Source organism: Salvelinus fontinalis, chromosome 26 (genome assembly GCF_029448725.1).
Source record: "Salvelinus fontinalis isolate EN_2023a chromosome 26, ASM2944872v1, whole genome shotgun sequence".
NCBI lineage: Eukaryota > Metazoa > Chordata > Actinopteri > Salmoniformes > Salmonidae > Salvelinus > Salvelinus fontinalis.
In genome coordinates this window covers 17,288,009-17,304,479 of record NC_074690.1, presented here as the reverse complement: position 1 = coordinate 17,304,479, position 16,471 = coordinate 17,288,009, and the positions used below count along the sequence as shown (strand labels likewise).

Below are 16,471 nucleotides of genomic sequence, written 5' to 3'. Positions count from 1 at the left end.
TGTCGTGGGGTGAGGTGATAGTGAGTGCTGATATCAAGTATTAATGTTGAGTGCAGCTAACGTTAAGTGCCGGCGTCCAGCGCTATGGCGATACTTACCGGCCTGGTTGGTGGTGATGTTGACGGTGGCGTAGCGCGGTGCGCCGGGGCTCTTCCCAGAGACGCCGTTGACCGCCTGGATCTCAAAGCTGTAGCGGGTATGAGCCTGCAGGTTCCTCATTACCACCTTCTTCTGGGTCAGGCCCAGTCGGCGCGGCGATATGTCCACGTTGTCGTCACAGCGCGTGCACGGGCTCCGGTCGTGCAGACACTTCTTGCACACCACGTTGTAGATGACGTCATCCCGTCCGCCGGTGTCCAGTGGCTCTTCCCACTCTAGGGAGATGGAAGTCTCGTTCACGGTGGAGATTACGTTTTGAGGTGGCGAGGGCATGGCTGCACAGAAACACCACAGACGTGTTAGTGATATCCTCCGAACACTGTTTATAGAGGCAAATACAGTAGAACCTCACTTTTATAACCTCACTATTAAAACCTTACTCTTAGAACCTCACTGTTAGAACCATAATCTTAGAACCCCACTTTAACAACCCCACTCTTAGAACCCCACTCTTAGAACCCCCACCCGTAGAACCCCCACTATTAGAACCCCCACTCTTAGAACCCCCACTCTTAGAACCTTACTATTGACGGGGTAAATTATTTAGTTTATGATTCGCTTACTAAGATAGTCATTGGTCCATTAGCACTTATCTTCCTGGGCCCATACTGTTCTGTTTCTTCTGGGGAAATATGACCTCCAGCACACAATTAAACAAATAGTCAACTTCATTCTTATTATATATGCCATATTCTTTCCATGCATAACTTCAACATTATAGTTCAAGGAACTTAAATCAGTACCCATTAAATACCAATGGGAGTTCATTCCATTAAAGTAGAAATAAGTTATGATATACATGACAAAATAAATAGCTGTATTCATATAGAGAATAGAAACCACATCCATGCCATGCATGACTTAAACATTACTATTCATGACTTAAACATTACTATTCATGACTTAAACATTACTATTCATGACTTAAACATTACTATTCACAAACATTACTATCCACAAACATTACTATTCACGACTTAAACATTACTATTCACGACTTAAACATTACTATTCACGACTTAAACATTACTATTCACAAACATTACTATTCACAAACATTACTATTCACAAACATTACCCTTCTTGACTTAAACATTACTATTCACGACTTAAACATTACTATTCACAAACATTACTACTCACAAACATTACTATTCACAAACATTACCCTTCATGACTTAAACATTACTATTCACGACTTAAACATTACTATTCACAAACATTACTATTCACAAACATTACCCTTCATGACTTAAACATTACTATTCACGACTTAAACATTACTATTCACAAACATTACTATTCACAAACATTACCCTTCATGACTTAAACATTGCTATTCATGACTTAAACATTACTATTCACAAACATTACCCTTCGTGACTTAAACATTACTATTCACAAACATTACTATTCACGACTTAAACATTACTATTCACAAACATTACCCTTCATGACTTAAACATTACCCTTCATGAAACATTACCCTTCGTGACTTAAACATTACTATTCATGACTTAAACATTACTATTCACAAACATTACCCTTCGTGACTTAAACATTACTATTCACAAACATTACTATTCACGAATTAAACATTACTATTCACAAACATTACCCTTCGTGACTTAAACATTACCCTTCATGAAACATTACCCTTCGTGACTTAAACATTACTATTCACAAACATTACTATTCACAACTTAAACATTACTATTCACAAACATTACCCTTCATGACTTAAACATTACTATTCACAAACATTACCCTTCATGACTTAAACATTACTATTCACAAACATTACCCTTCATGAAACATTGATTCAACACCCATGAAATAGAAAATATCTGCATTTCAATGCTTGTATCTATGGCGCAGTGGTGGTGCATGATATATCCATGGGCCTGTGTTACTCAAAAAAGACGAGTTCTTTAAATAAGACTGTATGGAATTGGGTGAGGTGTGATAACTGCTACGGGGTCAACTGGTGCAGCAAAAAGAAGGTTCCTTTCATCCAATAATCTATCCCCAACCCCTCTCTAAGGCTGATGGGTAATCTATCCCCAACCCCTCTCTAAGGCTGATGGGTAATCTATCCCCAACCCCTCTCTAATGCTGAAAGGTAATCTATCCCCAACCCCTCTCTAAGGCTGAAGGGTAATCTAACCGAACCCCTCTCTAAGGCTGAAGGGTAATCTAACCAAACCCCTCTCTAAGGCTGATGGGTAATCTAACCAAACCCCTCTCTAGGGCTGAAGGGTAATCTAACCGAACCCCTCTCTAAGGCTGATGGGTAATCTAACCGAACCCCTCTCTAAGGCTGAAGGGTAATCTAACCGAACCCCTCTCTAAGGCTGATGGGTAATCTAACCAAACCCCTCTCTAGGGCTGAAGGGTAATCTAACCGAACCCCTCTCTAAGGCTGATGGGTAATCTAACCGAACCCCTCTCTAAGGCTGAAGGGTAATCTAACCGAACCCCTCTCTAAGGCTGATGGGTAATCTAACCGAACACCTCTCTAAGGCTGATGGGTAATCTAACCAAACCCCTCTCTAAGGCTGAAGGGTAATCTAACCGAACCCCTCTCTAAGGCGGAAGGGTAATCTAACCGAACCCCTCTCTAAGGCTGAAGGGTAATCTAACTGAACCCCTCTCTAAGGCTGAAGGGCAATCTAACTGAACCCCTCTCTAAGGCTGAAGGGTAATCTAACTGAACCCCTCTCTAAGGCTGAAGGGCAATCTAACTGAACCCCTCTCTAAGGCTGAAGGGCAATCTAACTGAACCCCTCTCTAAGGCTGAAGGGCAATCTAACTGAACCCCTCTCTAAGGCTGAAGGGCAATCTAACTGAACCCCTCTCTAAGGCTGAAGGGTAATCTAACCAAACCCCTCTCTAAGGCTGAAGGGCAATCTAACTGAACCCCTCTCTAAGGCTGAAGGGCAATCTAACTGAACCCCTCTCTAAGGCTGAAGGGCAATCTAACTGAACCCCTCTCTAAGGCTGAAGGGCAATCTAACTGAACCCCTCTCTAAGGCTGAAGGGTAATCTAACCAAACCCCTCTCTAAGGCTGAAGGGTAATCTAACCAAACCCCTCTCTAAGGCTGAAGGGCAATCTAACCAAACCCCTCTCTAAGGCTGATGGGTAATCTAACTGAACCCCTCTCTAAGGCTGAAGGGCAATCTAACTGAACCCCTCTCTAAGGCTGAAGGGCAATCTAACCGAACCCCTCTCTAAGGCTGAAGGGTAATCTAACCAAACCCCTCTCTAAGGCTGAAGGGCAATCTAACCAAACCCCTCTCTAAGGCTGATGGGTAATCTAACTGAACCCCTCTCTAAGGCTGAAGGGCAATCTAACTGAACCCCTCTCTAAGGCTGAAGGGTAATCTAACCAAACCCCTCTCTAAGGCTGAAGGGTAATCTAACCAAACCCCTCTCTAAGGCTGAAGGGTAATCTAACCCCTCTCTCTCTAAGCAGATCCAGACAACAACACTTCTGCAGCAGCACACGGCAAGAAGATAGAAATGCTTTCAGAGTGTCTCAGTTCACACATCTTAACCAGCTCAGTTCAGCTCCTCTGCCTGTTCACCCTGAGTGGAGTGTGTTTTCCCCCATGCTCTGTCCTATCCAATTAGACTGACACAGTTTGAAGTATGGCCTGATCTAATTGGGCACAAAGTCTGAAACGTTGGGCTCCCACAGAGAGCCGGAGCTGGCCCAAGCTGAGCTCTATAGTACGTCACCCTCGGTCCCTTGCAAAACATGAGCTACGTGGACTGGCACAAGCTCTGACAGGCTACAGGGGAAGTATGCAGCCCAAATGACCTAAGGATTTTTATTTTATTTAACATTTATTTAAATAGGCAAGTCAGTTAAGAACAAATTCTTATTTACAATGACAGCCTACTGGGGAACACTGGGTTAACTGCCTTGTTCAGGGGACAACAGATTTTTTTTAGCTTGACAGCTCAGGGATTCGATCCAGCAACTTTTCGGTTATTAGCCCAATGCTCGAACCACTAGGCTACCTGCCACCCCAAAATGGAACACTCGGAATTCTGGACAAGGAGAGTCGATTAAGAGTCATTTGGGCTCGGTCACATTCGATTAATGTCATGTCAGTGAAAAAAGGTATTGGTTGTTAGGCTATGTACCAATTATCTGACATCAACAAAGCTTTGTCTGTAGAAACAACCATATAGGCACTCAATTTAACACTAAACCTACCTCTACTGACACGTACACCCTAGTGCTTTTTGACACATATGGGCTGGTTTCCCAGACAGATTAAGGAAATAGCATGCTCAATGGGGAATCTCCATTCAGCGTACACTTCAGTCCGTGACTTGGCTCAGTCTGTGTCCAGGAAAGAATCCCAAAGAATATATACAGCCAATGACAACTGCTGAGAAAAAGCTAGGAGCTTGACTTACTGGTGCAGGCTGAGTACGGAGAATCACTGTCGGCACGGTAGAAGCCATTTTGGCATGGGCAGATGTTGGCCCCCCTGGAGCTGGTGCGACTGTTGGGGGGGCAAGGGTAACATGAGTCCTCCCCATGTTTGTACTTGAATGACCCGGGGGTACATGCTATACAGGAAAGGCAGAAACGAAAGGAACAGTCAGAACACTGTCAACATCAATAAAGCACAAAACCAAACCAAGGTACGCCACACACTACTATCTCAGTCTGGCTGGGTTTGACATTTGTGACAACAACCTAACTCTTGGGCTAGTTCTAGATGAGTGATAGAGAGGAGCTAGTCAGTCCAAATCCTTCAAACCATAATGTCATAATCTTTGTCTGGGTGGGGTTGAAATATGTGAGGGAGTTTTAACTCTTTATAAGGGGTATTTCTGTTCAAATCCTTCATACCCTCTCATTTTCATCATAACATACAAGGGATATCAATCTATCCCAGATAGGTCTAAGGATGACAGATAAATTGAGAGGGAACGATAAAGATGGAGGGACGACAGTTGATTGCTCCTGTCTGGCTAAGAGGGATGGAGGCCGCTGTTGAGAGTTAGGATACACCTACATCAATCACACAGTGTCCACTTGGGGCTTAGAAGAACTCACCGTTTCAACACGTCATTCAAGAGGTGGTTCGGCACGCATACAAAGCAGCTTGATCATCAATCAAGTGCAACTATAGAGATACTACCTTATAAGGTATTTTTTTAGTTTTAGACAGGCATTCTTTTGGGCAGCCCTTCTCTTTTGGGGGGGCCTATCCTCTATCAAGTCAATCTCCAACTTCGTTAAATGAGGTCCCGTCTGGCTCAGATGGTAGAGCATTGCACTTGCCATGCCAGGGTTGTTAATTCAATTCCCACGGGGGACCAGTACGAAAATGTTTTCACTCCCTAACTTAAGTCGCTCTGGATAAGAGCATCTGCTAAATGACTAACATGTAAATGTAATGTCATAAGAAAAGTTACCCGATAAATCAACACAGGTCTCAACCTGAAATAGGATCAAGGAAATGTACACTAATGGTGCATTTACCCCAGTGTTTAACCCAAAAAGCTCAGACTTTTCTTGTTCCATCTACGCGGGCCGGCACCCGTGTCTCTCTGAGCCATGGCTCCGACGGACCTGCTCTCACTTGGGGCCAAAGCCAGGCCACTGATACTTTTCAGATGGCATTTCCATAACAATAGCTAAATGTGAACTTTAAAACCTCACAAAGCAAGGGGTTTTGATTATGCAGAGGTTGTTGATCCTGTCCTCACTGTCAGCCCTAGTTATGTGAACACCATTTCCCCAGTAACATAAGGGTGTTTACACTAAATGCAGCATAAAAGGTTGCAAATAGCACTTAGGAGCTAGACTTTACTTTGACCTTTGTTCTTTAAGTGTGGTGTAAAACTGAGGCTCTGGTTAACATCTGTCTTATCAGTATGAGGGCCCATAAAAACCTGGCTGGCGAGGGTGTGATTAACTAGTCGGGCTAAGTGGTTTTCCAGTTTGAACTAGGCTCCGTACTAATTCTCCGGAATGCCACTTTCAGTGACATTAGTGAACTTTAATGCTCTACATTCTAGCAACAAAAAGAAACATGCAATAAATAGCCAAGTTAAGATAACACGAAAATGTGTTTTAGCTCTCGTAATTCAACAAAGACCGCAGGTCCTGAAACACTCCTGAAACACTTTAATCTGATTTATATTTGTCTTATTACACACTGCATCATCGTTTTGTGTTTCTCTTTCTGGAGGAGAAGGGTTGCATCACCTGAATCGCTTCATTCGTTAACCTCCTTGGAGGGCATGCCCTTTTGTTTGTGTCTTCTCTGATACCGGAAAGTTCTGTGGCCCTCACTGGCCTCTCTCTCTCTCTCCCTCTCTTCCTCTCTCTCTCTTTCTCCCTCTCTCAATTCCAATTCATTTCAATTTCAAAGGGCTTTATTGGCATAGGAAACATATGTTTACATTACCAAAGCAAGTGAAATAGATAATAAACAAAAGTGAAATAAACAACAAAAAATGAACAGTAAACATCTCTCTCTCTCCCCTTCTTCCGCTTCCTCTATACCCACTCCCTCCCATCGCCATCTCTCTCCCTCCCTATACCCTCATCGTCCTTCTCTTCCTCTCGTCCTCCCCCCTTTCTTATTTTCTCCCTCTCTCCCCCTTCCCACCCTCTCTCTCTCTCCCTCCCTCTTCCTCCCTCTCTCTCGCTCTAGACTGAGGTAAGAGATTAAACATCCCTGTGATTAATGGTGAGAGGTGGCAGTGTTGGCTCACGGTGGTCTGAGCGGTGTTAATGAGTGCAGCCGACTGTAGATGAACTAACGGTGGGGAGAACATAGAGGAAATGACACTTCCTCTTCCTCGCCACCGCGCCTGAGGCCTCTGGAGAGCCTTTTATCAGGCGTCGGCGGCAGGCTTTTAACCTTGAGCCGCCAAATGGCGCTAAATTAGCTCTCTGGCTCGTTATTTACCATTCCTCATGCCCATGTAAAGACAGGAGAGGTGCGTGGAGGCTTCTCTTTCTTTCTCTGACCGCTCCTGATGTTGTCCTGGGCAATGGGAAATTCATGGCTCTATCTCTCAGTCCTTCTCTCACTCCCTCTATGTGTCTCTGACTTTATCTTTCCTCCCCCCTCTCACAGTATATCTCTCCCCCTCACAGTCTCTCTCTCCCCCTCACAGTATATCTCTCCCCCTCACAGTCTCTCTCTCCCCTTCACAATCTCTTTCTCCTTTACAAACCCTCCAAACAGATTCTCTCTCTCACAGTCTCTCTCTCTCTCCCTCCCTCCCACTATCTTGCTTTCTCGCCTCACTATCTTGTCCCCTTTCACTATCTCATTCTCCCTCTGATTGCACTCTCTCAATATTTGTATGCTGCTGCTCTCTGCAACAGCTCATTAATGCAACCTCTCCATCCTCCTTCACCCTTCATTCATGTGCCACACAATACACACAGACAGGATGGTGCAGACTGTGACTTTCATTGGGCATTAAAAACAGGCTTTAGTTAAAAGTCAAAACAGTCGACTGTAGACTAAAGACTCACACTGGCACTGTGTGTCGGTCATGGCCGGCTCAAACCCTGGCATGCAGGTACAAGACCCCACGGGAACCATCCACTCCCCATCCCCGTTGCAGTACAGCTTCAGAGGGACGGACACCTCCTGCGCGTTGGACACGCATGCCCCTGGGGCGATGACCAAGGAGGTGGCCTCGGCCCCTGTAGCCGTCTCAGGGAAGACGGCGAAGTTTGCAATGGTCGTCGAGCACTTCTTGAAGAAAACCTGCACGGATATCAAGGACATACAAGCCCCCAGGTCCTGGAAGGCTAGGTAGAAGCCGGCCTTGGAGAGAGGTCCGAAGCTTCGCACTTTGGTGTTGATCCTGCCTGCCACCAGAAGGGAAAAACTCTCATCTGGAGCGATGGTGTCCACCTTCACGTAAGGGTTCTCCCTCCACAATGGACTACTTTCCGTGGCGGTGTCGCCTTCAGACTCGTAGTAGAAGAGGTTAAAGGTCTCCTTGCAGGAGCCGGGGATGTTGGGAATACTGGCGCAGTCGCGGACGGAGAACTTGAGCTCCACGTAGACGCGTAGCACGCCTTTACGGGGGATGAAATCCGTCCTCAGCCAGTTGTTCTGGTTGGGCTCGCGCACGTTGCACACCTGATACGTCCTTATGGGACTCATGGAGTCATCGTAGCCACTCACCTCTTCCCACTGCAGGAAAACAGAGACAAACACTGTAACTAGTGAAGAGAGAGAACTGTACACATTATTAGACATGGGTTCAAATAGTATTTTTCGATCAAATCCTAGCACTTGATTGAGTTTGCCAGGTGCAATGGAACCAATGGAATCATCCCAAAAGCGCAAACCCCACCCAGCTGGCAATTCCAGGCAGGTTCCATCTTTCGCTCAAAGTCTTTGAAAGAAAACAAATACTATTTGAACCTAGGTCTGCTTATAATCATATTATCATTGCACAGAGAAGGCAGCAATCAGAATGTCGTTCCTATGAAATAAGTAACTTAGCAGGTGCTGCTATTGAGATAGATTATAGGGCATGTCCTCAATGAGAACTACCTCATCTCATCACAAACAGTGTATTATCTATTGAAGAGGCGATTCAAGCGCAATCTCATCTTGCTGGTTGCATCACAGAGGTGTTATGGAGTATCTTTTAAAATTCAAGTGGAACATTTTCTAAGCCTACACCTCAAGTCACGAGGAGTATTTTTGCATGCTATGAAATGTGGTCCAGTCGAGCAGTCAATAAATCATTTCACAGCACTTAACTTCAACAGCGATGATATGGTTCTCTACAGTCGGGGAATAAACCATTTACATCAGTTCATATCAGCAGATCTTCTATATCAAAGACATTTGACATTATTACAATATAGGCATGACTACCTAAAGGAAATAGTCAAAGAGCCATCTATTTGAGGATTATATCTATAATTAACCATGATCCTAATTAACTGGGTTATTAACAGATTTTTGCCCAAGGAAATAATCATCTCCTCTAAGAAGTTAATCTTTTGATTCTAACAACTCAACCTGAATAATACATTTCCATTCTTAATGAGGGCTCCAGACATCGATCAATTCAACAGGAGGAACAGAAAGCAGAATTCAATATGGTGGCGCACACACGCATACAATTTAGTCCAAAACGATGGGTCCAGGATTCAGCATCGTACACCATAAATCAAGGGCAGCACATTGCCGTAATACCTCACAAATATGATAATTGCACCCGGCCAGAACGTATGGGATTGTCACACATTTTGAAAGGGCCATCTTGCCCTTATGACGTATGGCTTGTAGGGGTGCAAAGACATTTGATGTGAGCCTGCAGAAAAGCTCGAGAAAGCTGGACTGCCTAAGATTGTTGCCATAGTAACACATCGTTTCCATTGACTGACTTTGCGCTCACGTACCAAAGACAAATTACACTGCCCTGGAGTGGGGGAGGTCTATCAAGCTGTTAGCCTGGGGGTCAAATTCATGTTGTTTTATTTTCTCATCATTCCTACGGGGGATATCATCATCTGAAACATTAATTCCCTGCTGTAATTTGCCTATGTGTTTCTTCCACCTTAAGAGATATATTTCCACACTCTACAGCTGGTGTTGCTTGCAGACGTGTTTGGGTCTGTTTGGGTCTGTGTGGGTCTGTGTACCCAATATGACTATGCAGCTGAGTTTCCTCTTTTTGGACTATTTTGGTGATTTGTGTTTTGGACTAATTCAGAATTTTATGTTTTTGGGAATCCTGATATGCGAGAAACTTTGCTTCAATTTCAAACTTAAAGGTGTATGTTTATCATTTGCTTTTAGCAACCAAGAAAACAAACAGAGGTATAAAACTGTGGGAGGTATGTCGTTTAAGTCCGGGGGAGATCTATTAACTAGCAGATGGAACTAATACTGTGGAATACTGCAGGAACACAAGTCAAGGTTAACATTCTGTACCAAAAATACACACACACACACACACACACACACACACACACACACACACACACACACACACACACACACACACACACACACACACACACACACACACACACACACACACACACACACACACACACACACACACACACACACAGACTCACCCCACTCTCCGGAAACGTGGTCCAGGCCAGTTCTGTGGTTGCCCACTTGCTGTCCATTAGTGTTTCTATAAATCAAAAACAAGAGGGTTAGTTAAACTAAGTATTAAGAGGTGGTTTATGGGAAATAAAAATATAGCACAAATAAAAAGCCCACACAGATGTTTATTATTAACTTATTAATAATGAAATATTTTCTGTATTTTCATTCTATTCATTTCTGTGGTCTTCACATCAATTCCACACAGACAGACGGACGGACAGACACAGAAAAGGACTGAATACATAAATAATCTGTCATCATGACACAACTGTTATCACACATAAAGTTCCCATCAAATAGAGATAAGATTATAGAAGAAAAAACCTGTCAGCCTTTGATAGAATTGGAAATACAGAAATGGGTAAAAATGCCTCATCCTCTAGAAGGGAGAAATCATCTTGATCGGATTTCAAAGCTTTACTGCTAAACGATATCGCAATCAATCACAAAGCACTCCGCGACCATGCCATAGTGGATTCCCCAGAGTATTGACCTTGTATTATACAGGTCATTGTGAAAGAATCAGGAGAATTAAAGTCAGTTTGTTCCTGCCTAGCAACAAATGACCCTAGTATCTTTTTTCTTTACACCTCTGTGTTTACGATGTCAGAACGAGGGATGAGGTTAAACAAATACAAGAAAAGAAAGCGTAAATTAGTGGATCAATAGACGCTGGTGTCACCTGTCAAGCTGTGTGATGGTTGAGTGTAGGTCATTAAACCACACAAAAGGCACAGTTAAAAGGCTATCTTCTTGATTATAAAGATTCAATTGCCTACTCAAATGCACCTCCAACTTACAGTTGTGTCAATAACTTTGAATAGAAAACCAAGCATGAGGACTCCCTTATTTTCATGGTAGTTTGGACCTACATTAGCTATAAATTGTCAAAGGTTATCTTCTTCATTCTAAGAATCAATCTAAACGTTGAATTCTTTACTCAAATGCAACTCATATTTACAGTTGTGTAAGGACTCACCCATTACTATATTGTGTTGGGGATCTACATGTGCTATAAGGTGTGGGTACCACTATATAATAACTTACATGAATAACATTATAGAAATGATTAGAAATGTTAGAAATGATTATGAATTGTAAGGCTTATAATGGCTATAAAAAGGTATTTATAGTTATTTTTATTAAGGTGTGCATGTTTGCTATTGTGTGTGTTGGATTACCCCTGGTTGACAAAGAGGAGAGTGAAGTGTTACAACAGGTGTGTAGCTATGGTTGCTGCACTACACATGATCACATTACCATAGATGTGAGCTGGCCAGCTGCGGAAGCTTGAATACAACGAGTATTGAAATAAATGCCAATAACAGTTCATCAGTCATGAGACAGCGAGAACATTGACTAGCTGTCTTCACGTTCAACAAGCGCCAAGCCCATCTATCTCAGGTTCCAGGTTATTTCTTGGATGTTAGAGCCTTTGCTTGAGGCAATATAAACTCTTCTCCTACTGAACTCTCCATCGACCTCAGTGAGCCTTGCTATGGCTTACTTAACAGGGCTTTGCCTGAGAATTCCACCGCTCCTCGCAGTAGCACTCAAAGAACATTTGTGTAGATTAGAGGTACTTTATCCACAGGCTTACCACATGAGTTAAATTCAGATTCTCAAGGTTTGACAGAAGGCTCAATACTAATTCAAACGTGCTTCAGCTGCGCAGGAAGTCTTTTAAAAAAAAAACATTTTTTAACTTGACCCCCGAAAGCTAGACACAGCTTTTAATTGAATAGCGTCCCAAGTGTAAAACTCTCTACCTACCCCTTCGCCCTCCATGTACCATTTGAAAGTCTCACTTTGTTGCTATTACTCAAATCCGTCAAGATACTCTCCCATAAAACTACAGGCAGTAGTGATGCCTCCCCCAGGGCAAAAAAAACAATGGAACTTACAGGATCTCCATCACCGCCCATGGTGTTTACTGTTTTTATTCACTGGAGCAAAATGCGTCAGTAACTCCTTACTCACTGCTCCTATTGGAGCACACAGGCTAATGTTTAATTCATTTTGTTGAGTTGGGAGGCTATGAAAGGAAGGCCGCTCCTCGTATTCAATTAATTTGACGCGTACTTCCACAAATAGATGTAATATTTAAAGGCCTAACATCTCTTCACTGATTCTGTGCATAATCAGGTACATATAGATAGACATAGGCCATAACACATGAGTATTTGGACTGGAAACGGAGCGGCAAATTCAGAGGTCGTAGGTCTACTGTTTGACTATTTTCGCTGGTCTCGCTAGATGAGTGCATCTTCTATCTCCATTCATCAATCAATCAAACAAATGTATCTATAAAGCCCTTTCTACATCAGCAGATGTCACAAAGTGCTATACGGAAACCCGGCCTAAAACCCCAAACAGCAAGCAATGCAGATGTAGGAGCACGGTGGCTAGGAAAAACTCCCTAGAAAGACAGGAACCTATGAAGAAACCTAGAGAGGAACCAGGCTCTGAGGGGTGGCCATTCCTCTTCTGGCTATGTTGAGATGTTATGTTTGATGCTTGATGAACCGCTTTAATCAACTCAAGCTGACCCTAATTCAACGTTCTCCTTCAGGTTATTTGTATCTGCACATATGGTTCAATTCAGAATTATTCATATTTACCTCTAATGTACAGACAAGAGATAAGGAAAGTGTGCACTGATATAGAGATGTTCCTCGTGTATGTGCAGAAAGAAATGGCTAAGTGTGCTCTGCAGTCATGCATATTTTTCGTCGCCTATTACGTCAGCTAGTTTTATAGAATGTTAAGGTTTTCTGAGCAATTATGTAATTGCATTTACGTTCCAATACCATGTGACTCAAAAATAGTACAGGTACACAACATTACTGTTAAAGGGGTTAGTTATAAAGAAGATGACAGGGTCAATGCGTCACATTTCCAATGTCTGGGGGACTAGGAGGCCAGAGCTTATTTCACCAGATAAACTCACGGATAAACCCAAGGATGCAGTTGGCCACTGCACTCAAAACAAATCGAAATTAAACTGACATACAATACTGGGGGAAGAAATCCTCATGGAACACAATGTGAAACTGCCAATTCAATTGTTCCATTAATTCCAAATCATCTCTTGGAATTAACTAAACGACACTAAATTTAACTCAAATGAATTGGATTAATTCTATGGATGGAAGTAATGGAAACCAACAGGCAACTGCCAATTTAAGAGCCAAATTCCAACTCATCTCCATCGTACTGGCAACAGGGCATGGACCCTAAACAACCCTAAAACCCATAAGACACTCTAACCACTCTAACCTCCGCCCATCCCCAGAGGACAGACATTAGTTAACAACCCAGTGTTGAGTAACTGAAGTTGTTGGTCGGGGAGAAACTTGCTGATGAAAGGCCCAGTGGGACCAGCTAGGGAGGCTGCGGCTGCCGCTGCATTGATTTAGATGCTGACACCAGAATTAATGAGGGATAATACTGGCTGGCGTCCAGGAGAAGCAGATTGTACTCGGAGAAGGACAGGCAGGCAGGGAGGGAAAGACGGGGGATTTGGAGAGAAATATATAAAGGAGCTGGTATAGCCTAAATGAAATTGCCTTGGTTTACATTGGCTGGGCTCCACCCTGTAGAAATAACCTGGTCTCAGATCGGTTTGTGCTGTCTTGCCAACTCGCGTGACAATGTCTGACCATAGGCGTTGGTAAGACAGTGCCAAATGTGACAATGACCAAAGGCGTTGGCAAGACAGCACAAACAGATCTGGGACCAGGCTTTCGGTTGGCAAGCAACTGGGAGAGTATGATCCTCTGGTAATTAGTCAGTTTGTTTTAGTTTCTGAAACGACTACATATCAGTGAAGCATTTTGAAAGGAAGCTTCAGGATTTAAATTGTTAGAGATATTGGTTTTTCCCTACAGAAAGGAAATATACAGACTGACGCTAAATCTTGTTACACTAAGCATGTAATGTGCATGTTGTAATGTGAACGCACCTATTTTGGAGTTATGCCAATTGAATTTACAGATGTAGGATCTTAATTTGATCGCTCTTTTGTTGCTGAGAATGCAAATTTGTAGTGTATTCAAGATATAAAAAGTTTATAGTTTCCACTTTAAAATCTCAGACTTGATTTGCCCTAACAAAACATGTCCATTAATTATAATCCACATATTATTTCAAATTTCCTGTTGTTGCAGGATTATTTTCCTTTTAGCAAACTAGCTCAAATTAAGATTGTACATCTGAATATGAAAACTACAACCTCCCCATCAGTGTAATCCCTTGTTTACTTCGTGAGAACTAATCACACCATATATAATTATATATATATTCCGGACACTGACATTCAGATATTTCTTATTTTCTTAATCTTTTGGATTTGTGTGTTTAGTTTTGTTATACAGCACTGTCGGGGCTAGAAACATAATGTCTCTGCACCTGCGATAACATCTGTAAAATATGAATCCATTTGATTTGGGTGTATTATACAGCATTAATCCTGAATGTCAAACTGAGCTGTTTTATGGGTTTAGTCAAGCAACCAAGCATAAGGACAGAAGGCCATCCTTAGCCTGTGGGTGTGACAACAGAGCAAAAGGTACTCCACAATAGCTACAGGGATGCAGTTGAAATGAAAGCATAGGAGTGTTACACATGGAGGACTGAGAATGCAAGGCATCCCTTTCCTTTGTAGGGAAAGCTATACCAAGGAACTGTAGTGTGTGTGTGTGTGTGTGTGTGTGTGTGTGTGTGTGTGTGTGTGTGTGTGTGTGTGTGTGTGTGTGTCATTGATCAGTTTCATGGAACAATAATCATCAAATGTGTGGCTCAACCACAACACAACAACACAACCACAACACAACAACAACACAACCACAATACAACACAATGGTGTGATACGAAACACGACGTATTGAATAATATTTGAATAGTATGAACATAAACGGTAACTTTGTATCGTAAACAATCGATCTACTCTTATCCATTTTCAACTGTGGAACATTACAAGCGTTATGGCAACCTTTTTTTATTTTAGGTTATTACAGGTATCCTGCAAACTGCAATCAAAATAATGAATGTTTTTATGAGCCATGCAATTGCCAAAATAAAGCTGCGCTTCATGATATTGTACAACGAATATTCATATTAAATGATGCCTTATTGGCAGTTCACCAAGGCTTGGAAACACACATTCTTTGGAAGATCTACATACGTGAAAGAAAAGTCGTATAAAAGAGTGTAGTACGTTAACATTATTTTTTACATACCTTCAACAGCTAATACCACGGGAAGCACAACGCTGCATATCCACAGCAAGTAATCCATTGTCATAAACTAGGATCTTGCAACATGAATAAAGGCTTTGACTGGACCCTTCGGATGGTGCCACACAACATACACCACCTATAGCACTGGAGTCGATGAACGTTTTACACGTCTCTTGAATTAATCTAAAGAATAAAACCATCCCATTCCACTACATCCAGTCAAAAGTAGTATTAATAAAGCACTTTTTGTTTTTCATTCAAATCATCGGGCAAATCCACGAAGAGAATGGACAAAGCTTACGGAGCATTACAATGCGCTCTTTCTCTAACTCCTTTCTCGCGCTTTACCGATGCCAAATTGTTAGCCAAACGCACATCTATGCCCTTGCACATTGCTCCAAAAATACAGAAAATATTTTCTATCTAAAAACTAGGCAATCCACTTCACTAACTCCGTTGTAGCTGTTGCTCCTCAAGGAGTGTGCATTGGAATGGCAATTGGGACAGCCGAGACAGACGGGGGCTGGGGAGTGTACGGGACGGGTGGAAGGAGGGGGGGTTCTGCCTTGCTCTGCGAACATGCAAGTCACACCCCTCCCGAGACGCAGAGAGAATCTCGTGCACTTTGGGGACCAGCATTAGAGATAAGAGAAAACCTTTCTTGGTTTATGTGGTGGTTTTGTTCATTCAAGCCCCATAACCTGACTGAATCAATGTGCAATACAAAACGAACTGTGGATCGGTGACGAATGTCAATAACCAAGCCTTGTTTTGAAATGGATAGATAGCGCCTCCCGCAGGTTATAGAGTGTCAAGGTTACTACTGTAGGCTAGCATGCTGCGATTTTAATTACTGTTGACCTACTGTGATTTATTGAACTACTACAACATAACTCATACTATCGGTAATCTGTTTTTCTTT

General features: G+C 42.6%; 1 protein-coding gene across 1 annotated transcript in view; it reads right to left on the bottom strand.

Annotated features, from left to right (window-relative positions):
- LOC129823768 (ephrin type-B receptor 3-like) overlaps nt 1-16,097 on the bottom strand; it is a 50,247-nt gene extending 34,150 nt beyond the window's left edge. The window contains exons 1-5 of the mRNA XM_055882731.1: nt 15,550-16,097; nt 10,270-10,334; nt 7,687-8,359; nt 4,593-4,748; nt 99-434 (exon numbers count right to left, since the gene is read on the bottom strand). Coding sequence (XP_055738706.1) covers nt 99-434; nt 4,593-4,748; nt 7,687-8,359; nt 10,270-10,334; nt 15,550-15,613 — 1,294 coding nt within the window. The 5' untranslated portion in view covers nt 15,614-16,097. The remainder of the gene's footprint in view (nt 1-98; nt 435-4,592; nt 4,749-7,686; nt 8,360-10,269; nt 10,335-15,549) is intronic.
- Nucleotides 16,098-16,471: the final 374 nt, after the last annotated feature.